At 46.1% G+C, this 19,885-nt stretch overlaps 1 protein-coding gene across 1 annotated transcript in view; it reads right to left on the bottom strand.

The window, feature by feature from the left end:
- The window catches only part of LOC119453815 (deoxyribonuclease TATDN1), a 61,856-nt gene extending 48,550 nt beyond the window's left edge, over positions 1-13,306 (bottom strand). Inside the window, exons 1-3 of the mRNA XM_049668541.1 lie at positions 13,154-13,306; positions 9,447-9,503; positions 3,781-3,875 (exon numbers count right to left, since the gene is read on the bottom strand). Of these exons, the coding sequence (XP_049524498.1) occupies positions 3,781-3,875; positions 9,447-9,492 (141 nt within the window). The 5' untranslated portion in view covers positions 9,493-9,503; positions 13,154-13,306. The remainder of the gene's footprint in view (positions 1-3,780; positions 3,876-9,446; positions 9,504-13,153) is intronic.
- Between the last annotated feature and the right edge of the window lie 6,579 nt (positions 13,307-19,885).

The raw sequence follows: 19,885 nt of genomic DNA, 5'->3' as shown, positions 1-19,885 counted from the left end.
AACAGCGTGTAGACGGAAACGCGCTCCATTTTCGGAAAAACACGTAATTCCATTCCCATTCCATTCCATGCAAAAGGCGCCTAATTCCATTTCCATTCCATTCCGTCAAGCTTTGTTGTCATTCCATTCCCATTCCATTCCGGGGTCACGAAAATGTGGAATGATTTCGGAGTCATTCCAATTCTGGAGGGGTAACTCCGCCAACACTGGTCCAAACATACTACATCCTACAAAAAATACTGACAAGTGTCAGAGAGCACTACAAAATTTACTATCTAATACATGCTTCTAGAACCAGCTCCACTTCTGATATTCAGGAGGTGTATGAGTTATGACGACATGATACATTTGCTTGCTCGATTCCTGTAGTCGCTACCACATGAAAGCACCACCAGAACAACCCACGTGCAGCACTCCTGTCTATAAGAAGCGTGCAACGAGACGGTGCCACTACCCTGGAGGCATGCTGTGGATGCAATTGGCATGCTAGCTGTAGCAGACGACCGCAGGCAACAGCACCACTTGCACTGCAATCAAAGCTCTTTTTTGCTTTAAACAACATAAGGAGACACAGTGTAGACCGCTTATAACGTAAGTCGCCGGAGTCGCGAATATCCGCACTATAAGCGGTACCGCACCATAACCAAAACAACTATTTTATTGCGATAATGGACACTCCAGGTGCATTTCTGCCGTCGCTGTCATCGTGCTCTAGGTTCCGTATTCGCTTACTAAATAAATTAACAAGCACGGTGTCACACGCGCTCAAGCAAACATGAACACATCTCGCTCGTTGACCGCGGAAACAAACTGTTAAAACGCTCGAGTGACGTAGCGCGGCGAGCAAATTGACCTTCGTGCTATCATGCCTCTCGCTTCAACGCGATCTATAAGAGGCGAAAACACGGCGTGGTGGACATTCCCCATTGCACATTGCGTTCAAGATAGGGCCAAGGCGATTATATCGCCGAAGTCGCTCGTCGCAGATTACGTCCTGCTTCGGTCCACTGAAACCGTTCCGCATTACTTTGCTGGCGAAAATCCTCTCCTTCTGTTTGCACCAGTCCCGAAAGGAAGTTTCAGATTCTCCTAACGCCTGTGATGCGGTCCGATTTTCGTCCGTCTCCGCACACATGATCACTTTCCTTTTAAATGCGGCATCATGATGAACTCGGTACTTCATGCTGATAGAGCAGACGCAGAGAACGTGAAGACAGACAGTAGACTATTGCCTAAGCACGTGTACTGCAGCACATGGAGGAAGCTACAGTAGCTAGGCTCGAGAGTAGCTAGGCTCGACACGCGTGCGAGGCGGCCATCTTGAAATGCCGATGGCTATGTGGTAACGCAGATTTAGGGTCGTACTCGATTCTAACGCAGACATAATTTTTGGACCTGTTTTATCAGAAAAGATCGCGTTAGATTCAAGTAAATACGGTATTTGCGGCTTGAGGGGAGCATTTGCCGTCTAGGTTGACTGCCGAACTTCCAGGCAGCCACACTGTAACCAGTATTTCGTGTCCCGCAACATAACTATAAGCGATACGTGTATACATAGAGTGCTATGGGAAAATTAACGGGAGTCTGAAAAGACCGTAGTATATCCGGTCCTGCACTATAAGTGGTTACACTATAAGTAGTCTATACTGTAGTTACTGCAGTTCTGTTCTTATAAGTACAAAATACATTGATTCTTATTACTGTGGTGACCCGTTCATTGTGAGTGCAATAGTCAGGAGCGTGTGCAGGAAAATGCATGACTTGCAAACGCAGTGAATGTATGGCCTCCGAGATCGGATACCGATTGGTAGCACGCAACATAACACCAAACTGGCCATTCATGGCACTAATGCGACACGCCAGGTTTTGCACAGTATGTATATTTTATGAGCAGCAGCATCATATCCAGCCTTATAGGGTTCCCAAATTTAGCTCCGTGTCATGACATCACGATAATGTCGGTGACACACTCCTATATTGCACCCTCTGGCTTTGGGTGTTGTAAGCATGCACGGCTACTATTGCGCACCATGCCAATGCTAGCTGATGCCCCACCCTTAAGGTCTAACAACAATGTCTGCATGTGTGGCAGCCTTGGATTGCAGTACACCCATTATCAGAGGCCAGAATAATGAATATTGTGTAATGAGATTTAATTAAATATTTATCAGTCCAGTCTAGCAGCAGAGCGAACAGCCCGAGATCTCTGGTAAACACAGAACGGGTTGTCGTCGTCTTCGAGCTCCTACCGAAAACACGAGGGGCGTCTGCTTCATTACAAATGAATCACTCTTTCCAAACAATAGTCTCTTGCCTTCACTTCCTTCCACGTCAGTCCTATTCCGGATGCCTGGCTGTTAGTACACCAGTTGTACTCCAACACAACAGACACTGGGCCTGGCATTTTAAGGCAAATTTTAGTGTACAATTACAGTTAAAACTTTATATAACTAAGTCGGTAAGATCAGCAATTTGCATCGTCGTATTGAAATTTCATTGCACTAAAATTTTCCGTTTATGCAAATAAGTACAGTTGCCAATGAATTTTTCTTACACAGAAGGGGCCGCGAAATTTTCCAAATTATTGGGCGAATGGAAAAAGCAAATTTGAATAGGAAAAAATTTAGTTTTGCAGGATTTGAGAGACAGTAACGAAAGCTACGGTTTCCTGCCATGTTGACAATATCTTCGCATCGGCAGTATGAAGCGAAGCCAGCCACACTTTTGCATCTACTCCGCCCTTGCAGGCTGATAGTGTTGCCCGTAGTCGGACGGCGCTGTCATGAAAAGCGCCGGCAGGCAGCAACACTGCCATGATGCACGGCGGAGCCGCATGAAGAGAAGGTCAACGAGCACAGGTCAGCAGAAGAGACGTACGAGGCAGAATGTAGGCAGTCAACAGTCTCATCTATTTGTGGAAGGAAATAGGCATCTTCCTTAGTCACCGAGTCGAGATGTCGATGTAGAACCTGCATGAATCTTCTTTTTTGTTAATGAGTTTATTGTTAGAGGAGCCCTGAACCACTTTTCATCGAAGTGGAGAAAGGAATTTGAAGTGAAAATAGGCTATTTTAGAAATACTTTGCTGCGAAAAGTACTTGAATGTGTTCAGCAGAAGCGGAATTATTGCAAACCAAATGCTGCCTCCGCTGTGCTCCCGTTCCTTCTTCAATGCCTTGCACTGTGAAGACTATGGCAAAGTGGGGCGTGGCCACAGCGCTCCGCCTTTGAAATGTCACCATGGTGCACAGTTGAAATTTCATTTTGGATGTTAACATAGACGCCACGACTTCCGATTTTGGTGCCTACGGCGCATACGTAAGCCAAACGCGCTTGTCCTCAGCGAGCTGCAGTGCGCTTAGCCAGAGGAGTCATGGCAGCACCCCACGGCGGCCACGGTGTAGCCGACCACAGCGTCCAATAGCAGCCACGTATTGGAATGTGCTTTATTATGAAATAAAGCACACAGAAAAGAGTGAGGCTCATGGCTCTACCTGCGGACTATGTTATTTCATCAAGCCTGAGGGGTGGCTCAGAGTCCCTTTAACTGGAGCTTCCCAGCGACTACAAAACTGAATGAGGCTTCATTGAAGGGCCTGTTTAACTTGTTTGTGGATCACTTTCCACTTTGCCGGAGGACCAGAGTAAAACTTCTGTCATATTGGCAGTGCTGTTCCAGTGTTGATGTGGAGGTGTATATGGGAGTGCGGTAGTGAAGAGGTGTCAAGTTGTACGGTGAAAAGAAAAGCTTCACTTCATTAAATAAATAAAGAAACTCACCCTATGCACTCCGTTGGCTTGTGCTCTCTGCAGCACTTGGTCGAAGTCATCAGGGTGCTTGCGTGACCCGTTGTACAGGCCACGGAACATAGGGTCTGCACATGCAAAATACCTCACTAAGGCCCAAGAACAAGGCCAAACTGAAAACATCTGAATATGATCCCAGAACTGCCCTTTTTGCATTAACTATTTCATTAATTGACTAACACATCAAACAATCGATGGGGATTAACATCCCAGGGGTTATGACAGATGTCACAAATACAAGAAGCGACGTATGCATAAGAATACATAACCGTCACTGCAACAGTGGTAAGACATCATTTGCACTTAACATTTCTGCAATCCAATCCGACTGAGAGTTGAGCAAGTTGGTAGGGATTCATGTTACACTGTAAGCGGTCTGACTAGTAGCGCCACCTACCAGCCTCAGCACACAGCCAGCCCTGAAGCCAAGCCGGCCAAGCCTAGTGTGAGAAGTGGGCGCGAGAGTGGAGTGCGCGCGTTGACTGTCGTCGCGTCTAGTCGCGTTCTTGGAGGCGCCATGCCTTCTAATAAAGTGCGTTATTAATGGTTCTCGAGCCTTAATTACGTTTCGGCCAGCAGCCGGCCCTCGCCACCCCTCACAACTGGCACAGTCGACCCCGAACCATGCCTGAAACATTGCCTCTCGCCCGCCTCGTGAAGTGAGTCGCCAGCCAACGCTCCTTCCTTTGTTCAGCTCCGGCCGCCCGACGCAGCCTCTCGCCCGCTTCGTCCTAGTCATTTCGCGCCTTCGCCCTTTGTGTTTCGCCGACCGTCGTGCTGACGCCTGCCCGCCCGATGAAGTAGCTTGCCTGCAGTGCCCAAACGGTTCGCCCTACTCGCCTTATCGTTTCTCGTGACTCTTGTGCTGCTTTGTCAACCGCCATGCCGCTCGTGAATTCGAGTGACGCGACGCCGGCGGATCTCGCAGGCTTTACAGTGGATTACCTCCGTGAAGAGTTGGCTCGCCGAAACCTCGACGCTACCGGGTCGAAGGAAAAAATAATAAGTCGTCTTATCGCCGACATCGCCCAAAACCGCTCAACGACACCTCCTTTGCCTTCCCCAGACTCCGCCGCGTCCACCCAACGTTGCAACGCTGCGCCGCTCCCGCCAAGCCTCGACGCAGCCCAAACTACGGAGTTGCTGACGGGTTTACTTCAGCAGCTCCTTCACGTGTCGCAACGAGCTGCAGCCCCAGTTCAAGTCACTACCCTTCCAGACCTCTCCGCATCGCTTCCTACATACAGTGGAGACGGCAGCATTTCAGCGTCCCACTGGGTTGAAGAGTTGGAACGAACTCGAAACTTGGCTTCGTGGGAACCTTCAACCCTACTCGCCGTCGCCCTGGGAAAACTTCGCGGAGCAGCGGCTGATTGGAAAGCCGTCATCGGTCGTCAATGTCCAACGTGGGAAACCTTCAGACAAGCGTTCCTAGACCAATTCAGTGCCAAGCAAACCTTGCTACAGCGGCAACAAGCAGTCACTTGTCGCGTGCAGGCGCACGGAGAAAACCTTGTCAGCTATTCTCTCACGAAGTTTAAGCTAATCTCTGGATGCCCAGTTACCCTCACCGATCCCCAGCGCATAGAGTACGCCCTTCAGGGCATCGCCGACGTGCACCTGGCCACTACTATTGCAGCGCAGCGCCCAGAGACAGTCGCAGCGTATATGGACATTGTAACTCTGCTTGATCAAGCATTAAGCCATTCGTCCTTTCGAGCCCCATGCACAGAGTATCCAAGCGCCAAATTAACAATGCCAAGCCCACAGGCACCTCCACGTAGCACAGAGTACACGAACCCCCAAGCTGTGTCAGACAAAACCAGCCGGCCACAGCGCATCTCAGCCCTACCACCAGACCAACGAGAGGCTAGATACCTCACTATCTCAGCTAAGCATGGTGCTCCTGCCTACCGTCCTGGCCAGAACTTGGCCGAAGCTGTGTGTTTTCAGTGCCGTCAAAAGGGACATCTCGCATCCAAGTGCCCGTCTAGATCTACTGCTCCAACATCTACAACACATCTTTCGCCAGCTCTCCACAGCAGCCCTTCCGAGACCCTTGATGGATCTCTGGTTCAGTGTGCTCTTGTCGACGCCACAATTGCTGGGATTGGCCAAGTAGATGCATTTCCAGACAGTGGATCTAAAGTGACACTTGTTTCACGTAGCCTGGTCAGCTCCTTGCCCCTCCTGCCCTGGACTAGACCTCCTCTAGTCGTCGTTGGAGGAACATCAGTAACTCCAGCTGGTGCCATCTGAAGATTTCTGTTGGACCTATCACCGGGTTGGTCGAAGCAGCCGCCCTCAATAATAATGCTGTGCCACTTATATTGGGTGAAGACTGGTTTTCCTCAAGCCAAGCACAGTTGGTGTTTCAGCCGCCCCTACCAACTGAAATCCGCCATTCTCCAACAGCCACAAGTGTGCCATGCCATGAACGACTGCTGCCACGGATGGCGAATGCTGTTATGATCCAAGGGTCATCTTTCGGTCACTGTGTACCTGGACCCCACAGCTCAGCAGGCCTACAGCAGTCGCCACTACCAGGACCAGACGAGCCCCCGTGGTTGGCACTATCTTGCCACAATGATGTTTCAAGCCCCTACAGCTTCTCTTCTACGTCTAACCGAGCTGCTTCCTCGACAATTGAGGTTCATATTAACCCATCCCTGCCTGCTGTGCAGCTAGGTAGCCACTTGCCAGTGCCTCAACAACAGGAACTTACAACCCAACGTCAAAACACGCTGAAGTATTCGCTCATGGAGAGGATGACTTGGGCTTATACAAAGGTGTCGAACATGCAATTGACCTTCTTCCTGACGCCGTGCCATACAGTCGATCTCCCTACCGGTACTCAGCTGCAGACCATCGTTTTCTTGAGGCCCAGACAAGCACACTCCTTCGCCAAGGCATCATTCTTCCAGCCTTAGGACCTTGGGCATTCCCCGCAGTAGTTGTTAGCAGAGGCAGTAAGAAGTGCCTTTGTGCCAACTATGTGCCCCTAAATAAGATGACTGTTCGTATGCGTGAAGGAGATCAAGCAAAAACTGCTTTCATGACCCACCACAGCTCAGCAGACCTACAGCGATCGCCACTCCCAGGACGTCCACCCGAGTGCTTGGACTATTCTCGCTGTGAAGACATCAAGCAATGCCTTTTCCTAGACCAAAGGGACTTGGTCAAACAAAGAGGGGCCGGATGTAAGCGGTCTGACTAGTAGCGCCACCTACCAGCCTCAGCACACAGCCAGCCCTGAAGCCAAGCCGGCCAAGCCTAGTGTGAGAAATGTGCGCGAGAGTGGAGTACGCGCGTTGACTGTCGTCGCGTCTAGTCGCGTTCTTGGAGGCGCCATGCCTTCTAATAAAGTGCGTTATTAATGGTTCTCGAGCCTTAATTACGTTTCGGCCAGCAGCCGGCCCTCGCCACCCCTCACAACAAAAAGGCAGGTGTGTCAATACAGACACCAGGAGGAACGAAAAGGTGTTCAAGTGTTTCTGCACTTGTCTTTCGTCATTCTTGCTGTCCCTTGTCTATGTATGTGCTGTAAGTCATGCTTGTACTGTCCTTTTCATTCCTCCTCCCGTTTACACGCCTTCTTTTCAGTAACATAAATCCAATCCAATCCACAAGGCAATGCAGCTGTAGGAGCTGCAGTAGCTGTAGGATCGTTCCCACTCTGTACGTTTGTTAGGCTACCATGATTGGCAGGGCATTAATCAAACGTGATATTTCAAATACAATGGACGACACTGGAGGTGAAGGGCTATGGGCTAATGATAGTTATAAGGAAGCATCCTACAGCAACAATGAGGTGTCTGGTACACTGTAGCTCGAATGCAATAAAATTCCTTTGTCCAAGTGAGAATAAATCACAGTAGCTCTGAATCTTATCATGAAAATCTCATGAGCGAACAAGTAAGTACATCGCTTTTTTCATTTTAGTGTTCTGGCCAAGAGAAGCATACATTTGTTACAAGTGAGGGTATATTAGAATTGGGTGAATAGTACAGTACTTCAAGTTTATTATCCATAAAATTCGCAAGTAATATACCAAAATGTGGTACTGATCTACATCTATCCCGAAATGACAACCTCGTGGAAAATTTCAATGCAAACAGTTGAGTAGAAAAGAGTCACCTATAGCTGGCACTCTTATTTACCATTACACATCATTTAGTAGCTTAAGTTGTGGGCTGACCTGTTTCAAGTCTACAATTCAGCTGCTATGACATTGTGAAAAACAATGCCTCAAGCTTCTGTGCTAACAATGGCAAGCAAACATTACAACTTACCATTACTTACTACTTTGCTGGTGCTGAATTTTTTAGTATGCCTCTGAACTAAAACATTAGGAGCCAAGGTGGACTAAGAAACAAAGTACGTATTCAGTTTTACATTCACAGAGCCTAATATCTATAATAGATGATGACGTGTAAATTTTAAGTCCCAGAACCTCTGTGCATCTAGCTGGTGCCATTATTTTGAAGCCCTGTGTTCGACATAAGTGTGAGTGAATATCTGTTGCAGGTTCTGTGTGTACAATCTTGTGCATTATAGCAAAGGCACTGATGAAAAAAATGATCCTTAAAATGTGTCGCATACATCTTGAGACACTTCTGATTAGACTTTTGCTGTACATTTCAATACGTACAAAGTGTTTTAGTGAAAGGACTTGGAAGCTAGACATCTGGGTGTTTGCTCTTGGCCCCAGTATGATGTAATGCAGCAGTTTCCCTTCTTTCATTGTCTCTCACATTGTTTTACATGATGCATATTTTTCAAGTGGCTCGATGCTTGCTTTCCAAGTATGCTGGACATGTAATGCTGTTCTGCTAGAGAGCTCGCAAGTTAAAGTACATATTTTGTAAACTTGACAAAGCCAAATGAAGAAATGAAAACTTTCGCAGGTGTGCCAATCTGAGCAACTGATACATCAAAGACAGCTAAGCTGTATATGTGGCTTCTCACACCCTTCAAAGTACTAGGGATCAGTTTTTCCGCTGCCCGAAATCTACTCAAGACTTTGCAAATGATTGACTAATCTTTCAATTCACATCAATATATACTGTCAAAGTTTTTGAGAGGCCTGGGTATCTTCTATCATTTAAAAATGAAATGGCATGGCACAAACATGCTCATTAGAACAGATTCCAAAATTTATCTTAGTCAAAAAGCCAACATACAATACCCAGCAAATGTTTGTCTATTCAGGCCCCTCCTAGCTGACGAACTAAGAATCAGTGAAACGTGATGTGAGAAAGAAAAATTAGAGATTGGTGGCGAAGGTATACCACGCAAAGAAGTTCTTGCCTATTTGACTTAGGTATACGCAGGGTAATTTTTCTTTTATAGCTCTTCATAATCTGGTTTCAAAGCAAATTTGGGGCTCCGACACAGGATGCATTGCTAGCTGCTTTTGGACATTTGGTACCAACCCCACCGTCACAAGCTGGCCTTAGTCACCACTTGAAAACCGTAGCCAAACTGCATTTACCAGCTTTGCTGTAAAATTCTTATCTGTTCTGCTGCAGTAGGCGTTCAATGATTCCGAAGGTGCAAGAAATGTGGTGAAACTAAGTTTGTGATATGATGAATTGCTGCCTGAAGGGGAGGTGCATGAACAGTGAGTGTTCACCCACCGGTCAGGTTGGCCCCGATGTCGATGAGACGACGCCTGGCTGCCATAGTTCTCTACCCTGCGTAAGTTCGGGCAATGTCACTACACCACAGCCGAGACACATTGTGACCAGATTGTCAAACCACAACTTTTACTTTCATTCCACTTCAGCAGAAAAAAAGTTTATTTGCAGTTAAACTCTGGACCGAAAAAATTAAAGTTCAGACCGGTCTGAACTTGATTATGCCCAGTTGCATAACCTATGGATAATTACAGAAAAACAGTGTAAATATATTTCACACAAAAAACTAAACGGTTCTACTGGGCTGCACAGAAAGAATGAAAAGGAAAAGGTACATGTTCCGTTGTTCAGGCAGCAAACTGTAGTTACAAGCAATATCACAATCTGAAAGCACACCTCCCAAATATATGTAATTTCTATTGCACTGACATTAAACTTACCAGAACTGACACCTTGGCAAGTTGGTGTAGCTTCATCTTAAGTAGCTCAGTGCAAACACAAGTACAGACAAGAAGGAAAGAAGCGACGGCAAAGCTAGTCTCGCAATTAAAAGGATCCCTGGAGACAAAACAATGTTTATAGGCACAATCAAGTCACGTGAGCACTGGTAACATGGGTCAAAAACATAAACACAGGAAAACAAAAATAATACACTCTGAATTATCACTACAAAAACCTTCTTCTTAAGCAGGCTGTGTGCCACGTTGGTACAAGTAATAGCAAACTTATACATATACGGCACGAACAAAGAAGACCGTAGTGTAGCAGTACACTGGAAAATCCAACGTATAAAAATACAAGACAAGTACGAAAACAGTGAACGGAGAACCATCATCATCATACCGTTAAGGACCCTTTACAGGGCATCACATAAGGGACCGACAGCATAGTTGCTTTTATTTATTTATTTAAGATCTTCACCTCGTCGTAGAGTATATAAATAGTTCCTTTCCCCTTACTCTATTTTTTGTCCCTATCCTCTTTCCCCGTCTTTTCAGATGTAGCTAGACATTTACAGTTTGGTCGGCAGCAATTTTCTTACTTTCATTTTTTCCCTGTTACATAAAAATAAACAACCAAGTACTACTATCCACGACATTGGCTATATCCATAGCTATGGCCTCTCAGTTGACTTTCAGGGTGACGACGACAGCGGCGCACTTTAGACTTTGGTTTTACTACTGACGCTGCATCAACATAAAGAGGCTTTCATTGTTATACTTCATTTGGCACAGGCTCGGCGCATTTCTCTACTAAAATTCTGTTTTGGAGCATAATGGCACAAAGGACCACTCTTGACACAATTGGCACAGCTGTTTCATCGCCGCATAGTAGCCACCTGTGATTATTATGCGCCAATGAACAATTCTGAATGAGGATGAACTTCTGCATCACTATGCACAGCCAGCAGTGGAAACTAGTTGCCAGATAATACTACAGTTTGCTCTGATAGTGCTAACTGTTTAATATGGGCACATCATGTGCGATTTCTAAAAAAAGGAGCAAGGACACTAGCAATGAAGATGGCTGCATGCTGTGAAACGCAAGTGACATTGGAGCAATGCAGTGTTCGCAGGATGTAGTGACTTACCAGCTCTTAGTGTAAACATTGCCTCATTGTTTCTTTACAGGATCAATTTGCTCAAGACTCATTTATATCAATGAACTGTTTTACTAAGGGTATTGCTATGCGTATAGGGCATTGAACATGTATTCCTGTGTCTTTCATTCTATATGTGAGGACTTCTTGCCCAATGTACATCACAAAGAGTGACAAAAATGAATTATACACTTAATGACAATATATAAGGTATAAGTTACAACATGCATTACTTTAAATGTCACTTTTAGCTGAGGGCACTCAAGCATTCAACTTCCTCGTACTGTGTCAAGTAATTCATGGCAGTTTAGTGCCCGCACAGATACTTCCTGCACGAAGCCTGCTCTTGCAATCTTGCAAAAGGCCGGAAACAGTGAATTCGCTGCGCATGAATCCTGCAATTTGTGAAAGAAATGCCAATATCCGTATTGCACTTGCCAAACTAATATTGGAAGTTGCTGCACGTCCTGAAGTAAGAGAGCAGGTTGACAATTAATATGTATAAAAGGATTAGTTGTTGCATTAAAAGAAAGCCATACTACACCTTCGAGAGTACTCCCGATTTACAAAAGCTATGACACCAGAAATAATCTTCCCTTTTCAAGTACTCAAAGAATAAGTGTTGAAGTGAGTCAACATGACAACACACAAAAAAAGCAATGTGAAGATCAATCCATCATTTCTTACACGTACAAAAAGAATTTCTCAACAAAACAAATTCATGACGGCATGTTGCAGACACGAAGGAATGAAGCATTATCATATCAAACAGTAACGCAACAGGTCACAGAGTTAAAATGTACAAGTACTGCTGAAGAACTATGTCCATGGCCACCAGAGATCACAGTGCAGTGTACACTGCAGCAAAGCAGTCGCGACTTTTGCTGTGGCAGTCGATTACAGCTATTTGAAACAGCAGGAAAACTGTTGCACTGCAGGAGAACTTCGCTGAAAAGTCACTGAATATGCTCCGCCTGCATCAATTCTTTCATCGGTTCCACCCTCACAGTTCACAGAGCGCAGGCCAATCGAATGGACCTATAACACATATGGTTATGCAGTCATCACCTTTACCAGGAAGCTCACAGCTAAGAAAGCTCCTCGTTAAGTGACCATGCAGTGTTTTTCTAGGCCAGAAAACAAAACAAAACAAGAAAGCCTATCAGCAGTCTGAGGCATAAATTATATGAAGCGCTATCAAAACTCTCTTTACTATTAAATTTCAGTCCACAAACGAGGGAGAAAGCAATACGAAACCACGTAAGTGTTAAAAGGCTTCTTGCGCTAATAATTATTGTACACGAGAACGTAAGAGAACTCCAACGTGTAATTCCATTAATATATTAAAACGCGATGAAGAAAGTTGTAATAATGCAAATGCAATATACAGACCCCATGCTAAAGTCCCGTAGAAGTTAGTAATTTTCTGGAAGAATGTGTCGTCAAATATAAATAATCATTCGCGAAATCAACCTGAATCCGGCATCCTTGCTTTCCAATCAACGATAGCAGCTATTAGCTGCTTCGCTTTCCTCGACGATGCACCACGTAACCCATCGACATAGTTACCCAGTTACGTTTATAGACACAATTCGGCGCATGCAACGAGCAGGCAGCGGATTCACTTCTCGCATGCAACATCTGTACGAACCTCGCAGGGATACTTGCTACGCGGCAGCACTTCTGGAGATCAACTGAGCTCGCGACGAACGCCGATTCGGCCCACATCGCTCCAAGGAACCGTTACTTGCACTCGGAGTTCTTTGACAAAAGGAGCGGAAGTCGGAACGGGTTTTTCGAGCGGAAAGTGCGGTTTAAACACCGCGCCGCCGGCCGGGCCGCGGAGCGCGTTTCGACATTTTACCGGTTTGGGCGGAAGACAGGCGACAAAAAACTTACAACAAAGATCATATCCGTGCCTTCCTTTATATCTTTCCGTTTCCCGGCAGAACGATTTGAGCTGAAACTGTTTGAGCTAACGTTCGCAATCGAAATGTGAATACAAACCGTACCGTTTGACCGGACGGCTCAAGCTGTGAACAGCTTTCGGCGCCGATCGGAAATGACAACACCGTGGAAAGACTGAACTGAACTGAACTCAACTTACTTAAGCTCACTCGGAGATTGCACACCACATCCTCGGAAATTTTACAAGCACTTTGCACACATCACAGCGTAACTATCACCACACCAGCCACACACACACGCGGTCCTTTCGACGGGCTTTCGACTTCTCGTATTTGATCATTTCGCCGGCGCTTCAGGCAGCTTCGTAAACAGAGTAGTACTAGAGGCAGCGCCAGATACTTGGAGGAGCGTGAAGCTCCTGTGGTGTGCAGCCGCCAGAGGAGCTCTCGTCACATTCCCATTAGTGTTCCTGCATAAAACTGTACGTGGTGGGCAGCGAGTGTTTGCCACGCGATGAATAACTAGAACATACTGTGATACTCTAGTACACTATACGCACGCTCTATGATCATTTTTGATTTCCGCAGGCAGCAGCCATGAAGACTATAACGCGTCAGAGACGTGCTTGTCTCTCTTTAGATTTTCTGTTTGGATGTTTATGTGGGAAAACATACATGGGTAATTGCGCGCCGCAAGAGGTAAAATTCGTGTAAAACATTTACCGATCTGGCAAACAAAAGCATTGTCATTCGCGTAAACGCAATGATGCGTGAGAAGGTGAAAATAATTTCATATTCTGTTATGCAGATTTGTTTATGTGTGTTGAATTAGAGGGCGGTCAGCAACTGTGCCATACTTTGACCATGCAACGCACGTATACAGTTAGAATTTCTGAACACATCTGACTACAACCAATTTATGATTATTGTATGTATACAAAATAGATCTCAGCGAATATAGGCGCCAACTATAGGGGGGGGGGGGGGGGCAACGGGGCTCGAGACCCTCCGGAGTTTGCCCACCTCCCGCGCCTAACGTGTCATTACCGGCTTTCTGTTACCCACACAATTTGAGGATTCTGTTGCGTTGCCCCTACGTTTTCACTTTTGTTGTGGTTAAAAGCGGCGCGGACGTGCACGGCTTTTAATTTATACTTTCGATTTATTTCGTCAAATCCTGACAATAGGAGGACAAGCGCTTTAGAAGCAGCAGCGGCAGCTATATACCTCTTCCGTGTTTCCTCACTTCCACATTTTTTTTTAAATTTCTGCCGAGAACACAATGCACAGACACAATATATTTAAATATATACACAGGACGAACTTTATTATTTTTTTTAAAAGAAGGAGGTAGCCAACTAAAGGCATAGCCTATGCATAGAGAATGAACATGTTGATGGATGTTCAGCTCACTTCAAATTACTTTGCGTGCTTTTTTGACCCTGAAAAAAAAAAGACCTGCAGATTGTGAAATCTTCTATCAACGGCGTGTTAAAAGCACGTGAGTTGTATGTGTCTCAATATTGAGTCTCTTTCCAGTAGGCAATACGGGCGACAAAAAGAAAAAAAAAAGCTCTTCTAATTATTTACAACATTTACGCATTGCGGATGAAAACATCGCCTCTTGCATGCAGAGGCGATTAATATGGGGTGTTTCAGGAAACACTTTCAAAAAAATTTTAAAGGTTGCCTGTTGCAGATAGCACAATTCTAGTTCATGAGCTGCATGGTCTACTTGAAGAGGCGGACATAACTTGCACAAAAAATTTAAATGCATAATCTACTAATTAACCAAATTCACCAATTGGGTTTTTATCATATTAACTTATGGTCCATGTTGCAATTTACAAACTTGCATCCGCCTTGCGAACAAGGCGGATGCACTAGGCCCTAATTCTCAGGATGGCATTACCGGCTTTCTGTTACCCACACAATTTGAGGATTCTATTGCGTTGCCCCTACTTTTTCCCTTTTGTTGTGGTTAAAAGCTTACGGCATCGTTTCGGCGCGGACGTGCACGGCTTTTAATTTATACTTTCGATTTATTTCGGCAAATCCTGACAATAGGAGGACAAGCGCTTTAGAAGCAGCAGCGGGTTTTTCACCAATTGGGTTTCCAATTGGGTTTTTACCATATAAACTTATGGTCCATGTTGCAATTTACAAACTTGCATCCGCCTTGTTCGCAAGGCGGATGCACTAGGAACTAATTCTCAGGATGGCATTAGTTTCGAGATATTAATTCTTGAACATTGCGGAGAAATGCATTGGCGTTCCAATTACTTTTGTGCCTACCAGCCGTGGTTGCTTAGTGGCTATGGTGTTGGACTGCTAAGCATGAGGTCGCGGGATGAAATCACGGCCACGGCGACTGCATTTCGATGGGGGCGAAATGCTAGAACACCCGTATACTTAGATTTAGGTGCACGTTGAAGAACCCCACGTGGTCTAAGTTATTCCAGAGTCCTCCAATACGGCGTGCCTCATAATCAGATCGTAGATTTGGGACGTAAACCCTCATAATTTATATATATTTTCATACTTTTGTGCTTCGATGCATAAAATGACGTTTTGTTAAGCAAGTGATTGGCCCGCCAATGCATTTCTCCGCAAAATTAGAGAATTAATATCAAGACACTGGTGTCAGCCTGAGAATTAGCTCCAAGTGGATCCGAACTCCAGGGCTAGAATTTGTAAATTGCAACATGGGCCATAAGGTAATTACATTGCAAAGTACGTAAGTACTTTGCATTTTCTAGCAATGCCATGGATAAGCAAAGATTTGTCTCACTGCTCAGTCAGGCTTTTGAATGATGGCAATACATACGCATGAGACACAGCAAGCAGAAGCAAATTTATTTTTTCCGAGACGGTAAAACATGTCAGCAACTGGGGTTTTGAAAATACTTTGGTCACTTTTGGTCAGAATCAAAAACAATTCCGGGGTTTTACGTGCCAAAACCCCAATACGGTTATGAGGCACGCCATAGTAGGGGACTCCGGGTTAATTTTGACCATCTGGTTTTCTTTAATGTGCACCATATGGACAGACAGTACACGGGTGTTTTTGCATTTTACTCCCATCGAAATCAGAATTCGGGGCAACAGAGTGGCACGGAAGGGGTTAAAAAGGTGCTGGGTAGTACATATTGCACAAGTGTGCTGAACTGGGCTGGTTAGTGCATGTTTAGAAGGAAATCGAACAGCGCTGAAGATGGGTGGAGAGAAAACGACAGACAGCATTGTGTCTGCTGTTTGGACTTTTCCCCAACTTTAGAGGGGCAAAGCCTCAGAACGCCATAAATAATGTAACATAATAGCTTTTCTAGAGCCAGTTTATTTTTCCTGGAGGATACTATGTCCTGATGTCACGGCACCGTATATGGCCACGTGGGAGCAAGACATTGCAATAATACGACACTCCCTCCGGCTCATTCGGTCATCCGCTATGCTGCTACATGAGCTAACATGAGCAGCTAGCACCATAGGTCGGCAGTGTGGGAGAACACTCACTCACACTCACTCACCATAATTTTTTCCAGGCCCCGCACTCACTCACGTTCACACTCACCTCCACTCACACTCACAGCACTCACTCGCACTCACCTGCACTCACACTCACAGGCACTCACTCGCACTCACCTGCACTCACACTCACTGGTACTCACTCGCACTCGCACTCACCTGCACTCACACTCACTGGCACTCACTCGCACTCGCACTCACCTGCACTCACACTCACTGGCACTCACTCGCACTCACCTGCACTCAAACTCACAGCACTCACTCGCACTCGCACTCACCTGCACTCACACTCACAGGCACTCACTAGGCACTCACCTGCACTCACACTCACTGGTACTCACTCGCACTCGCACTCACCTGCACTCAGACTCACTGGCACTCACTCGCACTCGCACTCAGCTGCACTCAAACTCACTGGCACTCACTCGCACTCGCACTCACCTGCACTCACACTCACAGGCACTCACTCGCACTCACCTGCACTCACACTCACTGGTACTCACTCGCACTCGCACTCACCTGCACTCACACTCACTGGCACTCACTCGCACTCACCTGCACTCACACTCACTGGCACTCACTCGCACTCGCACTCACCTGCACTCACACGCACAGGCACTCACTCGCTCTCACCTGCACTCACACTCACTGGTACTCACTCGCACTCACACTCACACTCACTGGCACTCACTCGCACTCGCACTCACCTGCACTCACACTCACTGGTACTCAGGCGCGTAGCGAGGGAGGGGGGGCTGATGGGGCTTCAGGCCCTCCCCCCCCCCCCCCCCCCCCGAAATTTTTTCGTGCTGTCGTGCACCGTCGACCAAAACAACCACCGGTGCCGGGAATCATTCTGGATTTTGTCTAGAGTGTCTTTTTGACGCTCTAAAAGACATTTTGGCGCCAAAATTGCGAACTCGGGCTGGATTTTGTGGCAACGCCCATGCACCTGGAGTCGCATAACGTAAGGAGCCCCAGCCGAGCACAAAGTTTCAACGGCTTTTCGATAGCGAGCGGGCGCGTCGCGGCATCTTCCAGCGGCCCCGGAATCTGCGGAGCGCATTGATTTAAATTTCGAAACTTGATGGGTATGAAGTTCTCATAAACTTTTAACGCGAAAGGTGCACTGACACTTCCAAAGGCGTGCTTCTGATTTTCAATTCTGGAACTTTGTGGATTTCATGTTCTGATAAACTTGGGAGAACATGCGCGCACTCGAACGCGCGTATCCAAGCCGTTCCAGAAATGGAAGCACGCGCTCGCAATCTTCCACACACACGAAAATATTAAATATCACCGTGACTGTCAGCTGCCAGCTGGCATCTGATAATTTTCTATAAACATCTTCAGGAAGCACGCCAAATGTGATCGATCAGCTGGACCAAGGCAGGCAAAAGTAAAATAAGAGAAAACATAAGAAAGTTCACCGCCTATTAAATTTGAGACAGTTCTTTTTTGCGGGTGGCAAGATCTGGCTCTCCGTGGCGATAGGACACTGGTCCTATGAATTTAAGCACAGCCCCCGCTGAAAATACTGGTATTTCCAGAGCGCTTCTTCGCATGCGAGCTGATTGTGGAGATACATATCTGATGAACCATTTGGAAAGTTGCCCCAGTAACGCCTCGTATTTAAACCAGATGTACAAAACCATATTATAAGAATTTGTGGTGAAATGATCAAAGAAAGCCTAGATGCAAAAGTGAACACTGCAGGCTGTTTCTCCGTACTTGCTGACGAAACGACGGATATTGCTGGATTCGAACAGCTTACTGTTTGTATAAGGTACTTAAACAAGGATGTCAACGATATCGAATGAAGAAAGGAAGGAAGGAAAGAAAATAAGAGGTGAAAGGCAGAGAGGTTAACCGGGTTAAGTGTCCGGTTGGCTCCTCTGCACACGGGATGGGGTAAGGGCTGAAAAAAAAAAGAAAACAAGAGAAGATTAAAAAGAAAAGAAAAAGAAACTATAGTTTTTCACTAAGTCCTGTTTCTTTTAAAAAGCGTACTAGCTTTTAAAGCAGTTCGTTCCGAAGTGGGCTGGGACCAGGGACCAAGAATTCTGGCTTCCGTCAGGGGACGGCTGTCTATCTTGTCGAGCGTGGTGCTGAGCGAACGATATCGAAGAAGTGTGTTTAGGTTTTAGCACAGGAATAGATGCCCTCTCTCATTGAGACTGCAGGTTACATGTACAGGGTCGTACACTCTAAGTATACGAACACGGCACCGCGTGGCCGCGCTCCGCAGAGCGCCAGCGCACATGGCGCGGCCGCGCATCTAAGCTAAGCGGCGCAGGCGCACAGGGGCTTGAAGGCGGGGCTTTGTGTCGTCTGCTGAAGCACGCGAGCGAGCCGTGCATGTGCCGCCTGTTGTCTGCTAAAGCACAGCGCGCTCGCGCACTTTAGCAGACGACACGAAGCCCCACCTCTAAGCCGCTGTGCGCCTGCGCCGCTTAGCTTCGATGCGCGGCCGCGGCGTGTGCGCTGGCGCTCCGCGGAGCGTGGCCACGCGGCGCCGTGTTCGTACTAAGAGTGGACGACCCTGTACATGTGTACAAACTGCTGCAGATTATATAGTCACCCTTCCAGTGCCACTGCCAGCGCAGAGAGAATTTCAAACATGAGATTACTGAAAAATCACTTGCGCTCTACAATGTCTGAGGAACGCATGGTTATGCTGACGCTTCTATACGCCCACAGAGACGTCGCCATCAACGTGTCCGAAGTTACTAAACGCTTCGCTAAACTTCCCCGCCGAGTGAAGTTTATCGTTTAGATAGCGAAGCAGCAAAAATAAATGCATGTAAAAATATCTGTTCCTTCACGTTCCTATAATTATAATAATAATTATAAAATAATAATAATAATAATAATTATTATTATTATAATAATTATGAAAACGTATGACTGTTCATTAGCTTTTAAAATCACAGAAATGTTCACCGTTTATTGTAACAGCATGGTTATCAAAATTATCATGCGAATACAAAAATTACGGGGACATCAATAACCAATTTCGACCGACTTTGCTCACTGAAAGCCCGGCACATGCGGCGTTTCCTAAATCGCACTCGGATGTTGGGTAAATCAACTTGCAGCATCATCTGTGGCTTTCGTTTGCCCTTTTCATTCCTGTTTAGCTACATGCTTTTACTTCTTTTTTTAAGCGAAGCAATACCCTTCTATTATTTTGGGTGCAGAATAATCGTTGCCGCTGTGCAGGCAGTTAAAATACGCATTTTCGTATTGATTTCTGCATTATTTTTCTATTATTTTAGCCACATGGTGCTGTCGTGACCGCAGCATGGCCCAAATGCATATCACGAATTCTGGTATCATAGTTTTGTTCCTGCCTGGATCGTCTGTCTTTATACTCGTAGCATGAAGTTTACCATCTCTACTGCGCA

The sequence above is a fragment of the Dermacentor silvarum genome, chromosome 5 (genome assembly GCF_013339745.2).
Source record: "Dermacentor silvarum isolate Dsil-2018 chromosome 5, BIME_Dsil_1.4, whole genome shotgun sequence".
Taxonomy (NCBI): Eukaryota; Metazoa; Arthropoda; class Arachnida; order Ixodida; family Ixodidae; genus Dermacentor; species Dermacentor silvarum.
Note: the sequence above shows the minus strand (reverse complement) of the source record. Positions and strands in the feature narration are given on the sequence as shown.